This window comes from Lithobates pipiens, unplaced genomic scaffold (assembly GCF_037356315.1).
Source record: "Lithobates pipiens isolate NorthernLeopardFrog02 unplaced genomic scaffold, aLitPip1_a1.2 Scaffold_3, whole genome shotgun sequence".
In the NCBI taxonomy this organism is placed as follows: domain Eukaryota; kingdom Metazoa; phylum Chordata; class Amphibia; order Anura; family Ranidae; genus Lithobates; species Lithobates pipiens.
In genome coordinates this window covers 48,706,310-48,729,590 of record NW_027507790.1, presented here as the reverse complement: position 1 = coordinate 48,729,590, position 23,281 = coordinate 48,706,310, and the positions used below count along the sequence as shown (strand labels likewise).

The 23,281-nt window shown below is 43.3% G+C and overlaps 1 protein-coding gene across 2 annotated transcripts in view; it reads right to left on the bottom strand.

The window, feature by feature from the left end:
• Positions 1–19,423, bottom strand: part of PPM1F (protein phosphatase, Mg2+/Mn2+ dependent 1F) — a 134,954-nt gene extending 115,531 nt beyond the window's left edge. Inside the window, exons 1-2 of one of the 2 annotated variants that reach the window (XM_077461639.1) lie at positions 19,106–19,423; positions 1,604–1,737 (exon numbers count right to left, since the gene is read on the bottom strand). In XM_077461639.1, coding sequence (XP_077317765.1) covers positions 1,604–1,737; positions 19,106–19,266 — 295 coding nt within the window. In that variant the 5' untranslated portion in view covers positions 19,267–19,423. The remainder of the gene's footprint in view (positions 1–1,603; positions 1,738–19,105) is intronic. The other variant, XM_077461638.1, reaches the window with a different exon arrangement.
• Positions 19,424–23,281: the final 3,858 nt, after the last annotated feature.

Genomic DNA, 23,281 nt, shown 5'->3' with positions numbered 1-23,281 from the left:
ATAAAATGAATAAAAAGGCCATAAAACTAGCCTCTATTTTTTAAACAATATAACTTTTGCGCAAAGCAATCAATAAATCGCTTATTGCAGGGGTTTTTTTTTTACCAAAGAAATGTAGAAGAAAACGTATCGGCCTAAAGAGGAAAATAATTATTTTTTTTTTTAAAGCGGAGGTCCACCCTAAAGTGGACCTTCCGCTCATCGGAACCCTCCCCCCCTCCGGTGCCACAATCGGCACCTTTCAGGGGGGAGGGGGGTGCAGTTACCTGGATAATCCAGGTAACTGCACCCACTTCCGGGATAGCTCTCTGCGGAAAACTTACGCCCCTTTCCGCAAGTGCCCGCCCCTTCCCGCAAGTGCCCCGCTGCCTGCTGGGAAATGCGCAGTAGGGAACCGGGAAATGAAGCCGAAAGGCTCCATTTCCTGATTCCCATACCCAAGATGGCGGCGGCAGCACTCGAGTGTCGATCTAGAGATCGGCTTCGGGTGCCGACATCGCGGGCGCGCTGGACAGGTAAGTGTCACTATTTTAAAAGTCAGCAGCTGCAGTATTTGTAGCTGCAGTATTTGTAGCTGCTGGCTTTTTAAAAAAAAAAAAAAAATAAAAAAAAAACGCGGAGTCCCGGTGGACTCCCGCTTTAATATATATTTTTGGGGGATATAGCAAAATGTAAAAAATGCTTTTTTTTTAAATATCGCTCTGTTTATAGCGCAAAAAATAAAAACCACAGGGGTGATCAAAATACCACCAAAAAAAGCTCTATTTGTGGGGGAAAAAACAAGGATGTTGATTTTGTTTGGGAGACACGTTGCACAACCACGCAATTGTCAGTTAAAGCAATGCAGTGCCGAATCGCAGAAAGTGCTCTGGTCTGACTTGCAAAATGGTCCGGGGCTTAAGTGGTTAAAAAAAAGCACATTTTGTTTCTTTGCAGCCTGAAATGAAGACTGACACCATTTGTGTTTTATCCAGAGTAACTTGTAACATTCAAGTGAAAGATAAAAACACCAACATGTCAGAAAAAAAAAAGAAAATTCTAAAACAATCACCGAGTTGGAAAAAGGATCACCCCCTTATGTCAGCATTTTGTTGAATCGCCTTTTTCTTTCATTACAGCCTTAATAGCAGGAATACCGTATATAGCAAAAATCTATGTTTTTGCACGTAGGTGCCCCCAACACCTGTTTGCTACTTTTTATACATGTATGTATGTATGTATGTATGTAAGGGGTTTAAGTGATTGAGTTTAACTTTTCTTTTGCACTATTTTTATCCCACTATATTTTATTTTATAACAAAAGGGACCAAAAAAGTCCTTATGTGATACAATTGTTTGATGACAGGTTCTCTTTAAAGACAACATCAGGGTCTTGAGACATCAGGCGGCCAGAAGTCAGCTTTACACACGTTGCTGTCTGTAGCACCCAGGAATGAGTGTAAGCCCCTCCCCTCCACTTCTGATCACATATGCAAGTAGCAGCAAAAGGGTTTTTTCAATATCTGGCTCTGTGGATCTGTGGATCAAACAATATAGACAACACACAACAAGATGAAGAACATTTCTATAAGATTAGGTCTCAAATCTCACAATCCATACTCACAATTTTCAGTCTCGTCATCACCTTGTGATCCCTCTACCACATCTCCTTTTTCCACGAATGAGGCCAGGTCATTCTGCAGTGTTTGGTCAACAGCAGCCCTGGTTAGGCTGGCAGCAAGCCAAGAGGGACCACCTCTGTATAAAAAGAGAAAAATAATAATAAAACCTAAAATGTCACAAAGTATTTTATTTTCATACTACATCCTATAACATATTAAAACCCAAACTAAATCTGGTGGTGAAATCAGAAGTGGTGCAAGATGTATATGTTACAGACCAATATACCTGTTTTACCCTAGCCTGATGTCAGATATCCTGCAAAAAAATTGCTTAAAAGATTTAGTTGTCCAGTATCTACAAAAAAAAATTGTGGCCTTGGGTGGACTGAAGCTGAGGTTTTCTTATAGAACAATGGTATTTAGAAAAAGTATGTATATTAGGACTTAGAAATGCAATCTATTAGGATTTCTGTCTGTCACTTAATTACACCGGATGAATAAATATTTTACTGGTAGACTTATCAGTCAGGATCCAGAAATAAAAATGGCTATTCCTTCTCTACTGTATTCTTTCTGAAGGCTTCATGCCAGGAAATACCATAGGAGGAAGGAAGTCTGAGAGGAAATGTTGTCATAGCAGGAAGTACACCAAGACAGATGCAATTGAAATGCAGAGGAAACAAGCCAGGAACAGAATAGGCAGGCGAGATAATAACCTTAGTATCAGAGAAAGAAGATCCTGCAGATCCCAATGTACACTTATAAAATCACATGCCAAATACAGATGCTGACAATAAAAAGGGCTGAACTGGTATGTGTGAAGCAAAGTCTTGTCTTAAACCACTTTTTCCTGAGCGAGAGGCGGAGTTGCCAGAATGTATTTCATTATTTACATTATAGCAACAATCTGAGTATTAACACCTAAACTTCCTCCGCCCCCTCCCCAATAATTTTCCAGCTGAAAGTAAAAATGTGAGTGGACATTACGGACATCAAATGGAATTCCCTTTTACGTAATCAGGGGAAGAGACTGCCAAAGATGATTTAAACCAAATAAATGAGGGGCATGTCCAAACCCTATAAATAAAAATGATTGCAACCTCCCTGATGGTATGACCATGTCAGATTTTTGTGTCTAAAAGCGGTACAATTATTTTGCATAGAAATTTGGCGTTTTATATTGTAGGCCTGTAGTTCTTAGCAATGACACTTAAATCTGTCCAAACAAGAGTCTAGTAGATATCCCGGGTATGATGAAGTTTGAAATACAAAATCATAAATTATAATATAATAAATAGAATTATAAAAAAAAATATAATAAAAAAAAATTCCCCACGATTCACTATCGCTCAAGTCTGCAAGTGTTCTAGTTTACCATCACTGTTTTCTAGCTGGTCTAAAACCACTTTTGACATAAAGGGACACTTTTTGGTTGCCATGGATAATCTCCCGTTTCCAGGCAGAAAGAACAGTATATATCACCTAAAAGTGCATGCAGGGCATTGGACAAAGCACTGGGGACAAAACAGATGTGAAATAATTTCACACAGTAATGTAATCTGTAAGATTACAATGTACTGTATGTATGAGTTTTCATTTTTTTGAATTTGCTGCCGGGCTCCACCCCCGTGCGCCATGATGCTCACACGGAACGGATCCAGGCACACAGGACATCCGGGCGGAGGACAGAGCCCAAGGACACAGTGGGGGGACATCCATCGCAGGATCCTGGGGACAAGGTAAGTATACTGCAACAGGATCCTGCAATGCAATCCCGAGTGTGGCTCGGGGGTTACCGCTAATAGTACTGAAATTTAACCCCGCGCCACACTCGGGAAAACCGCCAGGGAGGTTAAAAGTAGTATTAAAGCGTTTATTACCAAAAAATAAATAAAAAGGGGGGGGGGGGGGCGGGGGGAGTTGAAACCCGTTCTTTTAAAGCATGTAATATAGCACAAGGGCCCCCTGTATAACCTAAAATACCTGGCTGATCCTGCCTGGTTCTGCCCTTCCCCCTGTAAACAAACACGGTTTATCAAGGCTCCTGAGCCCTAACACCGTAGTCAGTTTACGTGCCTCTGTCTACTTTTGCAAGTTAGCATGAGGGAACAGGGGCGCTTTAAATAATTTTTTAAAATTTTTATTCTTACTTTTTTTTTTTACCACTTTTATTCCTATTACACAGAATGTAAACATCCCTTGTAATAGAAATAAGACATGACAGTAGAGCTGCACGATTCTGGATAAAATGAGAATCCCCTTTCTTTGCTTAGAATAAAGAACGCAATTCTTTTAGGATTCTCGGCATATCATCTTTCACATTATACAAAAAAAAAACTGGGCTAACTTTACTGTTTAGTTGTTTTTTCCCCCAAAAAATTGCTTTTGAAAGACCACTGCTCAAATACAGTGTGACATAAAATATTGCAACGACTGCCATTTTATTCTCTAGGGCAACCCCTGGCACAGGTGCCACAAGCGAAACACAAAGCCTCTTGTCGGCACGACTCAATCCCCATCAGCAGAGCAGTGTAGTGTCAGTGAAACAGCAGGGGGACAGATGAGAAGGGGAAGGTACAGTGATCTGAGGACTGGAGGTGCAGAAACTGGGGCTGATCTGCAGGATGTTAATTTGCCACTATTACTTTAGTAGTTTACAGTATTTACTTTATAAAAAAATCTATTTTCTGATTGAGTGTGTGAATTTGACTTTCTGGTTATTAAATTTATTAAATTGCTTAATTTCTTTGAAAACATTTTTCAGCACACTGTGCTCATAAGGCTGCCTTGTAAGCAATAAATGGCAGAAAGAGACTTATGCCCCCTACACACGATCAGACTTTCTGCCAACAAAACCGTGGATTTTTGTTCCAAAGGATGTTGGCTCAAACTTGTCTTGCATACACACAGTCACACAAATGTTGGCCAATAATTACAAATGTGGTGACGTACAAGACATACGAGCCGAGAAGAAGGAAGTTCAATAGCCAATACGGCTCCTTCTGCTTGATTCCGAACATGTGTGAACTTTTGTGCGTCGGACCTGTGTACACACGATTGGAAATTCCGACAAAGTTTTGTTGGCGGAAAATTTGAGAACCTGCTAGCCAAAATTGTTGGCGGAAAGTCCAGAAACAAATGTTCTATGGAGCATACACATGGTCGGACTTTCAGCCAACAAGCTCACATCCAACATTTATTGTCGGAAAATCCGATTGTGTATACGGGGCATTAGTCTTTAAGTGGTTAAACTGCCCTCATTTACAGAGTCAAGTTATACTAGGTTTCTTTTTATCTCAGCTCTGAGCTGTGTTGTGATAAACTTGGCAGGCTGCTTTTTTTTTGTGATCAGAGAATGGCTTTGCACTAAATCGTGGAAATGTCAGAAAAGGGGGGGGGGGGGTGAGGGGGTAGCGCTTGGTTGAATCAAGGTTGCGACTTTTTAACAATCGTGCAACTCTGCACGACAAGTTCTCATCATGGACCCCACACATCTCTACTCTATGCAGGGGGTGGAGTCTACAGATGGATTACTGGAGAATTAAACAAAAAATATATATATATATTTTTTAACTACTTGCCCTTAAACCCCCTTCCTAGCCAGACCAATTTTCAGCTTTCAGTGCTCTCACATTTTGAATGAAAATTAATCAGCCATGCAACATTGTACCCATATGAATTTTTTGGTCCTTTTTTCACACAAATAGAGCTTTCTTTTTTATTTTTGCACTAAAAATGAAAAAAAAAAAAAGACCAAAAATTTTGTAAAAAATAAATAAAAAAAATGCATTTTTCTTAGTTTCTGTTATAAAGTTTTGTAAATTAGTAATTATTCTTCATATATTTTGGCCAAAATAACCCAAATCAGTGTATATTATTTGGTCTTTATGAAAGTTATAGAGTCTACAAGCTATGATGCCAATCTCTGAAAAATTGATCTCACCTGATGTACTGACGGCCTCTCATTTCTCGAGACCCTAAGAAGACACGACAGTACAAATACCCCCCAAATTACCCCTTTTTGGAAAGTAGACAATTCAATGTATTTAGTCAGATGCATTGTGAGTTTTTTGAAGTTGTAATTTTTCCACACAATTCTTTGCAAAATTAAGACTTTTTTTTCACAGAACTGTCATTAACAGGTCATTTCTCTCACACAGTATGTATACCACAAATTACACCCAAAAACACATTCTACTTCTCCTCCCGAGTATGGCAATACCACATGTGAGACTTTTACACAGCTTGGTCACATACAGAGGCCCAACATGTAGGGAGCACCATCAAGTGTTCTAGGGACATAAATTACATATTACATTTTTTTTGACGATACCTCTTTACACTTTTGAAGGCCCTGGAGCATCAGGACAATGGAAACACACACAAAATAACCCCATTTTGGAAAGTAAACACCCCAAACATATATTCTGAGGCATTAATCTTTTGAACATGTCAGTATGGCGATACCACATCTGTGATAGTTTTCCACAGCCTGGCCACAGAGACGCCCAACAAGCAGGGAGAACCATCAGGGGACATACATTTCAAATCTAAATTTGACTACCTATTACACATTTGTGAGACACTGATGGGCACTGTAGTGGCAAGAATGTGGCACAGACGAGAACTTGGGTGGCATGGATAAGTACTGATGAGCACTGCTGGAACATGGATGAGCCAGGGATGGATAGAGCACGGGTTGAGCATGGACGAGCCGAGCCAGGGATGGATAGAGCATGGGTTGAGCATGGACGAGCCAGGGATGGGATGGAGCATGGACGAGCCAGGGATGGATGGAGCATGGACGAGCACATATGGAACATGAATGAGCGATGAATGGATGGGCACATATGGAGCATGGATGAGCCAGGGATGGATGTTACATGCATGGGCACAGATCAGCACTGTGGGCACTCCAGAGACAGCCCACAGCGCTGCTGCACTTGGCTCCCACCTCTCCTCGCACACTGTACTGATCAGTGCAAGGAGAGGGGAGGAGCTGCACCAGACAAGCTCCGGTTCGTTGGCAAGTGATTGCAAGCAATCACATGGTAAAGGTCCACTCATTGATGGTTCATTGATGTCACTGATGGTCACGGACATTCCCAGGTGCGTGCCCTGGGGCACACGATTCTGCAAGGACATCCATGGACACCCACCCAGAATAAGCCGGTCGCACTGTAGCCATCTATCAGATGATACTCAGGGATAAAACAAATCTCCCTACATAAGTTTTATATGTATATCTGCTGTCTTCAAATTTATATACGTTTAGAAAGTGCACATCGTGTTAGGAGATTCTCTTTCTAGTTAGAACTGCAGTGAAGCCTGGGCATACAGCCAAGACAGCTGATTGGGGAAAATGCACACCCCCCCCACTCCTCATTAGGTAGAGACTAGAGGTGGACCGATATGCATTTTTCTCTGGCCGTTGACGATATGTAGAAATTGGGGTGGTCGATGGCGGATATATGATGCCGATTTTTGCGCCCGATTTTTACATTTTTTTCCTTCATTTCATAAAATCTAAGTTTAGTTAAATAAAAGAAGGGATACAGAAAATTGCTTAAATTAACCATTTATTAAAATAGAAGTACACAAGCCTCCAGTCAGTGCACATGTAATTTAGATAAACAACTCTATCTTACAAAAACAGGTGAGGTAATCAAAACTTTTGAAAGAAAATCAATGTAATCAACGGCAATAGATAATGCCCATTACTGAGGTAAGTTTGTAAACAATACAAAGGTGCAAATTTTCTTTAGTTTTAGGTTTTTTGCTTCAGTTCCAGTCTCGGATTCTCTTCTTCACCCGCATCCATCAAAATTTCTCTTAGTACACCCAGTTTAATGATCTCAATCTCACTGAATACTTTTTCACTGAACAGAAGAGGCAGGTTTCCACCATTCCAGTGGCAGACCAGTCCGTCTGTCCATCAGTGGCTCTCGAACGTACTTTTCCAACTGCTCAGAAATGAAGTGCTCATCACGTAGGAGTTCCATGAGCCCCCAAAATGTTTGCATCCAAAAAAAACAGGGAGTGGGTTTCTCCCTCTCTTCTTCTGCCCTTGTTCTGGTGCGTTTTGGTTCTGGGCCTTCGTCTCCACTGGTGGCTCTTTTGTTGCTTGGATACAATAGCCTGCTCTTCTCACAGTCAAGTTTTTGCTTTGCTCAGTGTCCCCTGCAAATTCATGACCCTTGTACCGAGCATCAAGCAGTGTTGTCAATTAACATTTGGTATGTTCCATCCTTGTGAATCATCTCTCCAAGCTTTGCCACATGGTTTCCCTGATGGCCTCTGTCTTGTTGATATGCAAAGTCACTTCCTCAATAGGGCCCAGTGTATCAAATTTGGGATGATATCCTATTATTCTGCTGGAGGTGTGATAAACTTTCCATGTTCTGCTACATAGAGATTCAGGGTACGCTTCTGCTCCAGCATGCTCTGCAACATATATGAATGATGCTGTGCTGAGGGAGGCCAAGATCTTTTTAGATTGCTCCAAGATGCTGCTTTGCAAGCACAGAGTAGCTAAAGTGTGTAGCACAAGTCTTTAATTTGGCAATGATGTCCCCCACTACTCGCTGACTGCTGATGCCCTCTTTCACCACAAGCTGTAATGTGTGTGCACTGCAGCTGAAGTCTGGTATATCTGTCAGTCTGAGGCCTTTAATCATGTTAGCACCACTGTCTCGCAGCACAAGCACCACGCTGTCTTGGTTGATGTCCCAATCATTGAGCATGCTAAATGAACATCTCCCTGATATAGTCCCCAGTATGGGAGCCAGACATGGCCCTGTCTTAATTCGATGTGTAACCTTTTTTGTACACACTGTCCAGCATGTCTGTGCGGTAGTATTTTTCATTTTTGATTGAATATCTTGGCTCTATTGTTGCCAGCAAGTGTTTTTTGAAAGCCAATATCTGCAACAACTGTAAAGGGCTGGTTGTCTGTGGCAATAATTTTTGTGATTAGGGTATCAATTTTCTTGGACCGAGGATCAGTATTTTGCCATTTTCTTTTAGAATCAAACATCTGTATTACAGTGGGCTGAAAGTTGGCTGAAGAAGCAGCTGCATCTACTTTCTCCCTCTGTGCGTCTTTATAAGCTTGGAGGTGGTGGACTTTCAGATAATTCCAGATATTTGTGGTATCTGCTCCCATGCTCAGCAGATTCTGGCAGATATTGCACTTGGTCTTCCCTGATGTTGGCTAACTGAAATACTGCCATACTAGGTTTGATTTCTTTTCAGCCAGACTAATTATAAAAAAAAAAAAAATAAAATAAAAAAAAAATAAAAAGAAGAATACTACAATCTTAGTCATTTTAAAGGAGGGGGTACAGAGAGGTGGCTGTGGAGGGAGGGTGGAACAGCATTGGCAGATTTTGCGCAAACTTTTTTTTGGGGGGGGGGCCGCAAGCTGAAAAAAAAAAATTGCCACCACTGTGCCCATCAAATGCTGCCAGTGTGCATCCCCCGCCTAGCACTTACCTTGTCTCGGTGGCAGTGTTCTCCATGATCCTTGATGTCTTCTCCCGACCTCTGTATAGGCGTCCAATCACAGCATCTGTCATTTCAGCCAATCAGGTAACAGACCCGAGCACCTGATTGGCTGAGAGGCGGTTCAGTGTTAGGAAAGCAAATTAATCGCTGTCCTATGCAATAAAGTGGGGAGTTGGGACTTTAGATGAGGCACTTCATGTGATGTGCGTCCATCCCGGGTTCAATAAATCAAGACAGGAGGTTGGGACTTTAAATGAGGTGGTTGATTCATGTAGATTGTATAAAAAATTGTATTATTGTTAGAACAGGACAAACCATGGTTGTTGGCCCTAAGTACTTATGTGCCAACAGATAGCGGCAGCAAGCACCATGAACAGAACACGGGCCACAAGAGCAGTCCATCCCGGGAGCTGAGGTGGTCATGTCCCTCATAACCATAGGGGCACACAAACAGGCCCCCCAGATGAGCGCGGGTACCTGTTCTCCAAAGTGTGTCCAGAATAAGGAGGGGGGGGTGGGTTTGTGGTGTCACCTGTGGTGAGTGAATGAAATGACTGTTAATTGGTGAAAATGCTCCCTCCTGCTAGGGGGAGTTACTAGTAAGGTGGCGGAGGCTTGTGATATGCCAATGATGTTCCTCGGGGGGCGGTGCCAGTGAAACTTTCTCCTTGCCCTTCTATAGTGGCCTGCTGCACGGGTGAAGGATTCATTTTACATGCTGCTGTAGGGGATGGCACTGGTCAGTACTGCAGGCGGCCATGCAGGCCAGGTATAGTGTTGCAGGTTGAAAATTGGCCTGGTTTGCACAATAATCGGCCGATGCAGAAAAAAAAAAAGAAGAAGAAAAAGAAAAAAAAAGGGGCAAATATGGGCCGATATATCGGTCGACCTCTAGTAGAGACTTTCAGCTCTGACCATTTTATAGTTCAGGGCTCTGCTAATCTATTTACAGCATCCTCCCCAGCACAAAACTCCAGCTGCTTTTATCATACAGTGCCTTGCAAAATTATTCACCCCCTTAGCATTTTTCGTGTTTTGTTGCCTCAAAACCTGTAATAAAAATATTGATTGTTTGAGGATTTGCATCATTTAATTTACAGAACATGCCCACAACTTTGCTTCACAATTTATATAAAAAAACAAAACAAAACAAAAAAAAACCTCACTTGCACAAAAAGGAGTCCAAGGTAAGCAGGTTTCTTACTTTAAATCAAGAGTAGACCAAATATTGCTGGTGTTGCACAAGAAGACAACTGGTATCTGGCAAAGTGTATTTGTGGTATGATCGGTATGAAGGCTGGGCCTACTGAGACATTTGACTGCTCACTCACAGTTACTTATGTCTTTCTAGCTGACTTGCTGTTTAGTACTCAAGTTTGAGGATCTGTTAAAAACAACACACACACACACCATACATTTAAAAGCAACATTCAGTTTGCACTTAAAATATTAGGATTAGAAATCGCCACTTTTTATTTTGCTGATGTGAACACATTTGCACTGTTGTCCATAGAACAATGCACACACTGCGTAATAAGTAACACAGATATGAGTACAGAGATGCTGGATCTCTGGGCAGGCAAGTGTCCTAATATTAAAAGTCAGCAGCTAGAGTATTTTTACCTAGAACCATTTTAAGACTTAGGACTCCCTTAGGATCCAGGCTATCATCAACTGGACATGGACATTGCAGATATGGATTTGACTAGATATTTACTTTGTGAGTTAGAACATTTTAATAAACTGTCTATTGATGCACTGGGTGGCACTTTGCTATGTTTACTTGGTACGTACGTACACACACACACACACACAGGAGCAGAGAGGGAAATTGTATAAGTCTTTGCAGTGCGCTTTACGCCCATTCATTTTGTATGGGCACAAAATGAATGGGCACCGCAAAGTATCGGTAGCAATTGTACGAGTACTTCTGAAAATACTCTGTATCGGCACTGATACCGGTATTAGTGCATCCCTAGTTATAATGAATTAGACCCTCGCAAACAGACCCTTCCATGCTACAGATGCCAACACCCCAAAGACTAGTGAAAAACTAGCCTGGTTGAGGACAGCGCTGGATCCCTGGGCAGACAAGTGTCCTAATATTAAAAGTCAGCAGCTAGAGTATTTTTAGCTGCCGACTTTAAAATTGTATTTTTTGTTGTGATAAACCACTTTAATGCATTCTCTGCATTAAGGTTAAAAAAAAAAAAAAAACTATGTGCAGCCCTCTACCACATGAAGGAGGGCTAAGCAGCCTCTGTCCTTCCTGCGAGTATTCAGCTGAAAACACTCTTGGGAACACCATCCCCAGGGACATGTGATGTACAGATACTATACACATCACTTATGGACCACCTCGCTATGGCCAATGCACTGAGGCGCTTCATAGCCATGGAGCCACCAGTTTCCCAAATGGAGATTTAACCACCAATTTCCCATGCCACTAATGGCCAATCTACAGCCACTGCTGAATGCATGTGGAGGAAGGGACCCAAGAGGCAGCAGATCCAGGCCAAGGCATAGGTGAAAGACAGATCTTCCTGCACACACCGTGAATAGGGGCTGTTTTACCACACAGATACTGTCACTCCATACACTGTCATTCATAGTTGTCAGATCCCTCTGTTTATTTGGCACAGATTAAACATAATAGATGGACTCATGTTAAGAAGGGTTTGTGACTTGTGCGCTAGAAACGCGAAACAAAAATAATAATCAAACTGCAATTTGCTGTCAAATGCATATCACATTTTCTGTGCCCTATAAACAAATATCAGTGCCCATAATGTAGCCCAGATGTTAGGTGCAGACCTTTGCATCAGGCGGACTCTCTCAAGTGTCTGTACAGATGCTTACCAGAGGGAGAAGCCGTCTCCTTCCTCCCTCCCTGAGGGACAGAGGGAGAAGGAAGCTGGCAGGTTCCCTGTGAGGAGTGTCTGGATGAGTACTCAGAGTGAAAAGACAGCTTAGAAGTCATCCCCTGGGAAACAGGAGAAGCAGCAAATACAATGAGTCACTATAGCTCGTCCTATCACTTCCTGCACGGCGAGTGTACCTAATAAAACAGAAGTCCCCTAGAGGCACTGTGCCATGACTGTTTTATCAGGCCCACCATCTATCACAAGCACAGATGTCAGGAAGACCTGCCATGCACTCGTTTCCATCATTTTGATGTTAGGAATTTGTTTATCCAAATCTGGCTCTTTACATGTGATTATTTTATATTACACTATTAAAGTAGAACTAAAATTAAGACATTTTTTTCCATTGTGGATAAAAGGAAGGGTTATAACCCCTGTCAAGTTTTTTTGGCCATCTGTGTCCCATTGGAGAGATGAATAAACCAAGATAATTCACATGTATTCCTACATTGTTATTTTCAATTGACATGCTTCAAAGTCCCACTTGTCCCCCTTTTCTTTTTAAACCAAGATAATGTCGCTCCAGGTGAGTGACCGACTTTACATGATGTGAGCTGGAACCAAGGGTGCTACACAGCTTGTTTGTGAGATTCAGTACCATACATAAAGCCAGAATATTTCTGCGCTCCTTGGTATCTTTATTGAAGCTTTAAAATGGCACCACAGGTATGACAGGAACATTAAAAGGTGATGTGTTTTGTACTAAATTCAGCACTTACTCAAACCTCTTTAATAAAAAGGTCATATCCCAGTTCTCTCTGTTTTACCATGAATTGGCAGGTGTCAGAGGACATCAAGTCCCTGGGACCCACAGATTAGCTGCTGCTGTGAATCATCACAGCAGAAGCAGCATGCCCCCTGCAGGCAGAAATGCAGAATCACATACATACATGCATTAGAGCTGCACGATTCTGGCCAAAATAAGAAACACGTTTTTTTTTGCTTAGAATAAAAAGATCACAATTCTCGCGGCGTAAAATCTTTGACATTATACAAAAAAAAAAAATTGGGCTAACTTTACTGGTTAGTTTTTTTTTTCCTTCATTTAAGTGTAATTTGTTCCCAAAAATTTGCATTTGAACGACTGCTGAGCAAATACAGTGTGCCATAAAATATTGCAACAACCACCATTTTATTCTCTAGCACACACACACTAATGTTTGTATTGGTATTATAAAATTAAAAAAAAGAGTGTATACTGTGACTATATAGTTTTATAAAGCTGAACTCCAGGATAGTTGCTAATGTCGACCACAACTTTCTCTTTGTACACTAAAGAGGTTGGAAAAAAAAAAAAAACCTGCAAGACAAACATAATGAGCTAGCATGCATCGCATACTAGCTCATTATGAAATATTTACCTTAGAACTAAGCTATTCCAGCGGCACCTGCATACGCTGAGACAACTGACATTCTTCCCCGGAGTTTCTTCCGGGTTTGCGAGCTCAGGGCTCAGAAGGAACGGTACCCATGGCCGTTCCTTTAGAACGCATGCACCAGTAATGTCACTGGCTGCATGTAATGTAAATATCTCCTACAATGGTACTCGTTTCGGAGACATTTTCACTACCTATAGATAAGCCTGTAATAAGGCTTACCTATAGTTAAATGTCAGCAGAGGAAGCTTACGTCCTCTTTAAAAGCACCTTTTATTTTAACACTCCCTATTTAGTGAGAAAAGTACGATTTCCACCATGCAATGGAAACTAGCAAATTGTGCTCATCTACATAAATTAGCATACAGTTCATACAGGACTTCTAAATAGTGCACCAAAATTTTGGTGGCCAAAACATTGGGTAAAAATAGTGTTTTCTGCATTTTGCCAATAGAGGAAAAAGGGTGGCGAAAAACAAATTTTGCCACGATTTTACTGTGCTTATTGGGCGTTTTTCATATGTCATATGACTCAAAAACCACATCAAAATAGTAACACGTGCATTGTGTTCTTGCAGTGTTTCAATACATTTCAACTAGGTGTGTTTTTGGTGCAGTTTTTTTTTTAACGGACCAAAAATGCAGCAAGCAAAATTTTTAACACAACAGAAGCGCAACAGACAAGTGTGAAGGGATGTATTTTTCTTTAGCTTTTCGTGCACTAAAGGTGCCGATAACGGCCGACAAGGAGTTCATAATCATTTAAATTCATGATATTAAAAAGACGATTTTTTTTTTAAACTGTAATTTTCGGTTTCAGCCAAGTGCATCCTGAATTTTCAGTGCGCCTCTACTTTTAAAGTGACAATTTGCGCAGAACTTTCCAAAATAAGCCAATGTATTCCAGCAGGCACATGTGGGTGTAATTGACCAGAAGGCTCCTGGCCAATCAGTGAAATAAACTGAGAGTCTGAGATCCAACTGCAGCTAATGGCGATATAATTACACTGCAGCTGGTAAATAAAGAAGGATGCAAGAGACCTTCAGAACTGCCCCAGTTCTTTGTGGCATAGATTCAAGGCGTTGGAAACATTCCTCAGAGATTTTGCTCCATATTGACATGATTGCTCCAACTGCGTGATGCTGATTTGTTGGCTGCACAATTAATCGTAAATAATTGAGATTGCGAATCTTCCCTGATTCTATACAGAGTTCTCTGCTCAAGCCAACAGCTGTCAAAAAAAAAAAAAAAAAAAAACACAAACAGGCAGTCTGCCAAGTTTCTCAACAATCCTCTGCTGAGCCAACCATAAACATTGCAACAGTTTTTGGAGATCCATGCTTTAGCTCAAAGGAATGAACTTCGGTCTGTAAATGAGGGAAATTTAACCGCTCAAAGACTAAACCCTTTCCTGACACTTGTTGGTTTCAAGTTAAAATAATTTTTTGCTAGAAAATTACTTAGAATCCGGTTATTGCAATATTTTATGTCATACTGTATTTGTGCAACGGTCTTTCAAATGCAATTTTGTTTTTAAATACACTTTAATTTAAAAAAAATAATAAAAACCTAAATAGTAAAGTTAGCCCAATTTTTTTAGTATAATGTGAAAGATGTTACGCAGCGAGAATCGTGGTTAGAATAACTAAGCAAAAAATACATGATTCTCATTTTTCACACAATCGTGCAGCTCTACTGCACATCCATTATCTCCTGTTCCACCACATCCCAAAGGTGCTCTATTGGAATGAGATCTGGTGACTGTGGAGGCCATTGGAGTACAGTGAACTCATTGTCATGCGCAAGAAACCAGTATGAGATGATTTGAGCTTTGTGACATGGTGCATTATCCTGCTGGAAGTAGCCATCAGAAGATGGGTACGCTGTAGTCCAGGGATATGCAATTAGCAGACCTCCAGCTGTTGCAGAACTACAAGTCCCATGAGGCACTGCAAGACTCTGATAGCCACAGGCATGACACCCAGAGGCAGAGGCATGATGGGACTTGTAGTTTTGCAACAGCTGGAGGTCCGCTAATTACATATCCCTGTTGTAGTCAAAGGGATGGACATGGTCAGCAACAATACGATGCCCAATTGGTACTAAGGAGCCCAAAGTGTGCAAAGAAAATATCCCCCACCAGCCTAAAACAATAACACAAGGATGGATCCATGCTTTCATGTTTACACCACATTCTGACCCTACCATCTGAATGTCACAGCTGAAATTGAGACTCATCAGACGAGGCAGCGTTTTTCCAATCTTCTATTGTCCAATTTTGAGCCTTTGCGAATTGTAGCCTCAGTTTCCTGTTCTTAGCTGACAGGAGTGGCCCCCAGTGTAGTCTTCTACTGCTGTAGCCCATCTTCGAGGTTTGATGTGTTGTGCTTTAGGAAATGGTGTTTTGCATACCTTGGTGGCAATGAGTGCTTATTCGAGTTATTGTTGCCCATCATCTTGAACCAGTCTGCATATTCTCCTCTGACATAGACAAGGCATTTTCGTCCACACAACTTCCACTCACTTGATATTTTCTTTTTCGGACCATTCTCTGTAAACCCTAGAGATGGCTGTGCATGAAAATCCCAGTAGATCAGCAGTTTTTGAAATACTCAGACCAGCCCATCTGGCACCAACCACCATGTCACATTCAAATTCACTTAAAGGAGAAGTCCAGCCTGAGCTTTTCAGGCTGAGCTTCTCCTAAGGGTCACATGAGTGCAATTCGTTTTGCATGCCTGTGACCCGTTTTCAGCGGAGAGCAGTCTGAAGTCCGCTCTCCGCTGGCATCACTGCAATCAGTTGAAGCAGCACGTAATCCTGACTTAGGAAGTCCGGATCCGCCAGCTGCCTTGACTGATGGCAGTCTTAGCAAGCGATTGAGACGCCCACTGCCCACCCCTCCATAGCTCAGCAATCCAATGAGTGTGGAGGATCAGAGCAGGAGAGCTGCTGACTGACAGTCAGCAGCTCTGTGCTCGGAGAGGTGAGAGAACTGAGCAAGCGATGTTCGGTGGCTCGATTCGCAGTACAGAGATGCCGGGGAACAGATCCAGCATTGGTCTGATGCTACATTCACCTAGGCCAGTGATGGCGAACCTTGGCACCCCAGATGTTTTGGAACTACATTTCCCATGATGCTCCACTACACTGCAGAGTGCCAGAGCATCATGGGAAATGTAGTTCCAAAACATCTGGGGTGCCAAGGTTCGCCATCACTGACCTAGGCAAGTATGATTATTCCCCCCCCCCCCCCCCCCAAAAAAAACAAAAAAAACAAACATACTTCTCTATTAACTTCTAGAGATCAGCGCTATAGCCGATTGAAGGTTATAGCGCGGACCTGCATTGCTGGGACTGCGTCTATTGACATCGTTCCGTGCATGAGTGGCCTGTGCGGCCTCTGAAAGGCAAGCGTGACGTACTCTGATCAGCGAGTCTAGGAGACTCGCTGGATCACAGATCGGAGTAAGGGGTCGAGCACGACCCCTTACCATGTGATCAGCTGTCAGCCAATGACAGCTGATCATGTGATGTCAGCGCGAGGAGAAGAAAAAAAAAAGACGATCACTGCGATGTGCCGCCAGCTCATCTGTGCCAACCTGTGCCCCCTACAAGTGCTGCCTACCAGTGCCCACCAGCGCCCAGTGCTGCACATCAGTGCCACCTACAAGTGCCCACAGTGCCTGAACAGTGCTGCGCATCAGTGGTACCTATCAGTGCCCATCCATGCCACCCATCAGTGCAGACTTATCAGTGCCACCTTATATGTGCCTATCAGTGCCCACCAGTGCAGCCTCATCAGCGCATAGCAATGAAGCAGAAAAATTACCCATTTACAAAATTTTATAACAAACCTTTAAATGTGGATTTTTTTTTTCCCCAAAATTTTCCATATTTTTTTGTTTGTTTAGCAAAAAAAATAAAAAATCCAGCTGCGATTAAATAACACCAAAAGAAAGCTCCATTTGTGGGGGAAAAAAATAAAAGGATAAAAATTTCATTTGGGTACAGTGTGTATGACTGCGCAATTGTCATTCAAAGTGCGTCAGCTCTGAAAGCTGAAAATTGGTCTGGGCCGGAGGGAGGTTTAAGTGCCCAGTAAGCGAGTGGTTAAAGCAGTAAACCACTGGACATTTTTTTTTTTGGTACCTGCAAGGTAAAGGCATAATATGTAGGGCTGCAACTAATGATTGTTTTCATAATCGATTAGTTGGCTGATTTGTTATTTCGATGAACCGAATAATATGGAAACGCATCCCATAGGAAACCATGTTAAATGAACTGTAGTGCTTTTCTAAAAAAAAAAACAACAAAAAACGCAACCACTGGTAAAAAGCCATGATGACGTCACTCCTGCACATGCGAGCTGCCGTTCGCGGCACAGGGCTCTGAAGAAACAGCATAGGTGTTCCTTCAGAGCGCATGTGCGGGAGGAATAGTGCCCCGTTGTCAGAGCCAGCGGGAGGAATAGTGCCCCAAGGGCCAGATAAAGGCAAGCAAAAAAGGTCACAGATGGGCGTTCCCTGCCCTAGACCAAAACAAACATTTAACCAGTGGCAGCTCGATCATTTGGGGGATGCACGGCGCCCCCCCCCCATACAGGGCGCCAGATGCATGGATTCCAATTGGGGAGGGATTTTTTTTTGAAGCACGTGATTAGAGCCAGAGGTGGGTGGGGGGGGTGTGGTTGTTTGCCGTGCCCACCCCCCCCCGCACAAAAAAAAACCAGCTGCCACTGCAATTAACCCTTGCAGTGCAGGCTCAACCCATTGTAAGGGATCATTTTTTAGTTGCCTGAAGTCAGGCTTTGAGGTGCATTTGTGAAGCACCCGCAATCGGGTTACATGCGGGAGTTACTGTCACTAGCTGCGATAGGTAGCACCATTGAAAGCAATGAGAGGCTCCCGTCACACAGATAACTGCACCACTTATCTGTCATGTAGTGACCACATGTAAGTGATCAGCTCTGGATGGAGACTGCCTGCAAGTGCTGCATGAGAGTTTACATACGAGTCTTATTAGCGGTGGAAGCCGGTGTCATGTCAAATAGTGTCCCCCGGATAGTGTCCGCTGTGTACTGAGCATGGGCAGTACACAGGACAAGCAGATTCCGAAAATATCTGAAGATGAATGGCCCCTGCGCCATGAGTCCAGGTTAAAGACCCACCATCCAAGTGGACAGAGTTAGAATAAAAAGAGCTGAGCGAAGCAAGGTCATACCCAAAGCGTGGCGAGCGGCCCTCTAATATGTGCAGCCCTATGTCCACTTGGATGGTGGGGCTTGCACCTGGACTCACGACGCCGTTCATCTTTGGAGATTTTCCGATTTCTCCTTGTGCTCCGCAGTACACAGCGGGCACTATCCGATAGGCGGACCATTTTGGACAGAACACCGGCTGCCTCCTATTGTTTCTTGCATGTAACCGGGCAGTGTTGGCATTCGCAGTCATCAGTGCATCCTTCTAGGTACATGGAGATGGTGGTATGAAAACAGAGCAACTATTAGCCAGATTCTTGCTGTGTGTTCTGTCGGAGCAACACAGACTAGGCAACCCCCACCTCCTGTGTCCTGCAGTTGTGATATGACATGCCCTGGTGTAAGAATGCAATAGGGAGCTGGTCACTGCTATGGTCACATGGCACACATCATGCCCAGCTCACCCCCCACATCTTATACACAGCTCTCCAGTCTCACCTTCCCTTTACCAGCCGCAGCACCGCCTCGCACAGCTCGCCCTCCGCCTCCTCACGGCTCAGCCTCCGGTTCTGTGGCCGCGGGTGTCCCTCCGGAGCAGCCAGGTCCCGCAGTACAGCCGCCAGCAGCTCCCTCCCCGCCGCCTCCTGCTCCGCCGCCATACCCAGAGTCGAGTATGAGGAAACCCGGAAGTAGCGCCGAGCCGCACGTGTACTAGGACGGGGCGCTGAGAGAGAAGGGGGGCAGGGAGGGGCCGCTCACCTCATACCGGCCAGGCTGGACTCTGTGTGCCGGAACATAACACCGGAGAACAGCCGAGACCTACACAATGGATCTTAAAGAGAACGTTTTGCTTTTCTCACAGTCGGCTCTATGACTCACTAGTGTAGTGCGCTGATCACCCCCTTCCAAGTGGTACAGTCCACATTAAACAAACCCAGCATGGGAGTCGCAAAGTGACAGTTGTGACACCTCTTGTCCTCCACTTCTGGGGATGATTGGTTTATTTTTTGCTGAAATGAGAACAGTGACATGTGGAGTAGAGGAAGCAGGCACTCTCTGCTACACAATGTACAGAGATAGGCACTCTCTGCTACACAATGTTCGGAGCTAGGCAGGCGCTCTCTGCTACACAATGTACAGAGATAGGCACTCTGCTTCACAATGTACGGAGCTAGGCACTCTCTGCTACACAATGTACGGAGCTAGACACTCTCTGCTACACAATGTACGGAGATAGGCACTCTCTGCTACACAATGCACGGAGCTAGGCACTCTCTGCTACACAATGCACGGAGCTAGGCACTCTCTGCTACACAATGCACGGAGCTAGGCACTCTCTGCTACACAATGCACGGAGCAAGGCACTCTCTGCTACACAATGTACAGAGATAGGCACTCTCTGCTACACAATGTACGGAGCTAGGCACACCCCCTGTCTCTGTATGTCAAGTTAGAGCTGGACATGATGAAGAACTTTACCATACCTCACAACTTTTTGAGATGAGAATGAGAAACACCCTTCAGCAAAAGTAGGCAGGCACACCCTTGCCACGCCCCTAAAGGAGAATTAAATAAATCCACATGTACTGGCCCAACGGGGTATATAATTTATATAGATTGCTTTCCTAACCATTTCTATGGATGTTTTATATTTAATTCACATGCTACCATCTAGTGACCTTTTGTGGTAATTCACTTGTTCATTTTCTCTTATGTTATGACACACTTCCTTTGTATGTAATGCTCCACCCTTCTTCCTGAGCTTGTACTTCCTGTGTCATAGATGCAGATAACAGGCCACATGAAGCAGGGCACATGTATTCTGCATAGTAGGCTACAGACAATATCATTTTTGACCACATACATATTACAACCTATTCATCTGTTTGTATCTCTCCGGTCATCTGCTGTAACCTGATGTTCAGCATAAAAGCATCTTTGTGGATGGAATCGGTATTTGGTGAGTTCAAGCTAGCTGATGAGGATTGTCCTCAGTGATTATATCTTATACAGGCCAGGCATAGATTTCTCTCAAGGAATAAATCGATTCACTACAATCAGTCAGAACTGTCAAAATATGTATAGAATTCCCACAGCCTACTGTGTGTATGGGTGCGCCTGATCTGTAATCAAGCTCAGTGCCATCTGCCATCTTGTGAAGCACATGGTCGCACGAGTTTACTGCACCTCATGTGAATGTTAAAAAAGGTTTCTCTACATTTACCTGTGTTACCCCTTCTGTCTAAGCTGCTGTTCGTCTTCTTAAAGAGACAGTACCATTTCTTGCAAAAACTTGAAAAATGTCTAGACAAGACTCTGAGTACCCTTTTGTGGCTGAACCAACGCAGATTCATCATGCCCCTGAACCCACAGATGTACAGGGAGCAGATTCTGCAGATATTGCCAAACAGAGTGTAAGACCCAAAACGTACAATAAAACATACACAGAAACTCAGAGAAAACTATGAAGCCACTAGAAATTAGTTCTCTGGCAATCTGTCAGAGTTATGGGACAGAACTTCACACTGCATGTCCGTTTTGTCACACTAATGATCAACCAGCTGAACCAAGAGACTATAGATCACTTATCTGCCGCATACGAATGCTACCAGAGGCTGTTTGCAAAATACCCAGCTTTCTTGCAGGACTGTAATATGGAGGACTCTTCAGCAGAACTGACCAGGGCTGATGCACTAAACCAGGGGTGGCCAACCCGCGGCTCCCGAGCCGCATGCGGCTCTTTGCCCGGTTCCGTGCGGCTCTTACGTTACTTACGCTACTGGCTATGAACTTCCTTATTCGAGTCGAGTCGTACATCATCACGTTCGAATCCGTCGGAGTTTGGTGTGATTGTGTGTGGCCAAGTCCGCTCATTCGGAAAGTCCGTCAGAATTGCAAAACATGCTTCAAATTTTTCGGCCAGAACTCTGCCGTTCGCCATTTGGAAACTTGTGCCAATGGAAAAATACCCCAATGTCAAACGATCTGCACTTAAGATACTGTCAATGTTTGGGTCAACATATGTCTGCGAGTCTGTGTTTTCCACCCTGAAACACGTGAAATCGAAGCATCGGTCTGTTCTGACCGACACCCATGTGAAAGAATTGCTTCGAGTTACAACAACGGAGTACAAGCCAGATTTGAACAGAATTGTTCAAGACAAGGATTGCCAGAAGTCCCACTAAATAACACATATAATGCGCATAATAAAAGGAAAAATGTTTTGTAAATTGTTCTATTATTCTTGTTATGGATTTGGTTAAACAGAGTTTGTCTGTGTGAGAGTGCACACAGTGTTCATTGTTGAAAATGACTGGCCTGTGGTCTTTGTAGTGTTAAAACAGTGTGTGACATTTACAATAAATACAGCTGAGCAAACGTATGTGTGTATGAGGAAGGGATGGGGTGATGTTCATGTGTGCCCATGCGTATGATGTGGCTCTTTGCGGTAACTTGGTAAAAAATGTGGCTCTTGGTCTTTGTCTGGTTGGCCACCCCTGCACTAAACCAACAAAGGGATCTCTTAGTGCAAAATGCCCAGTGTAAGGCAGAACTCTGCATTGTTCAACTGCAGGAGACCAGATCTTACAGATCCGCATCAACCAAGCACACTACACGTTCTTCTAGATCAGTGATGGCGAACCTTGGCACCCCAGATGTTTTGGAACTACATTTCCCATGATGCTCTAGCACTCTGCAGTGTAGTGGAGCATCATAGGAAATGTAGTTCCAAAACATCTGGGGTGCCAAGGTTCGTCATCACTGTTCTAGATCCTCTCGCTCCAGAAGTTCAACATTAAAGTGGAGGGCCACCCTGAAAAAAAAAAAAAATACATTAAAAATTAGAAAAAAAAATCATAAAAAAAAATGAACAAAATATTTTTTTTTTTACTTACCAGAAATGCCTGTTGCTAGGCACATCATCCTAATCTGTCTCTTCCTCCTCCGCGGAGATCTTCTTTCTTCTCTCCTCCGTGCGGTGTCTTCTGGGTAATGGGTCGCGCTGTGTTCTGGGAACTGTGTGTCCCAGAACACAGCGCGTCCCATTCACAAAGCGCTGCGCGACTCGCGCATGCGCAGTAGGAAACGGGCAGTGAGGCCGCAAGGCTCCACTGCCTGTTTCCCTTAGATAGAATGGCGGCGCCGGGAGCTGAGGGATGGGACTGCCGACATCACGGGCGCCCTGGACAGGTAAGTGTGCTTATTAAGTCAGCAGCTACAGTGTTTGCAGCTGCTGACTTTTAATTTTTTTTTTTTTTAAACCGGCCCTCCTCTTTAAGCAATAAGACAATAGAGGCCCATGGTAATGCACAATCAAAACGTGCAAAGCTCATTTACCAGAAGGGAAGTAGAAATAGAAACACAAAAGGCAAAAGTGCAAAGCTCCTTTACCAGAAAGGAAGCAATGATGAAAGTTCAACAAGCAGAAATAGGAGGCAAAGATGAAAGCTCAGCAAGCAGAGGCAGAATCCCAATTAGATTCCCATTTAAAGATTCTGCAAATTGAAAGGGAGGAGGCAGCTGCCCTAGCAAGGCTGAGAGTCCTTGAACAAGTGATGGGAGAAAGTGACCCAGTTGAATGCATCAGTGAATATGTACTAAAGCATAATGTTTGCAATGATACAGAGTTATCTCCTGTACGTCTTACTAACAACACTGTTCTGACTCTCAACA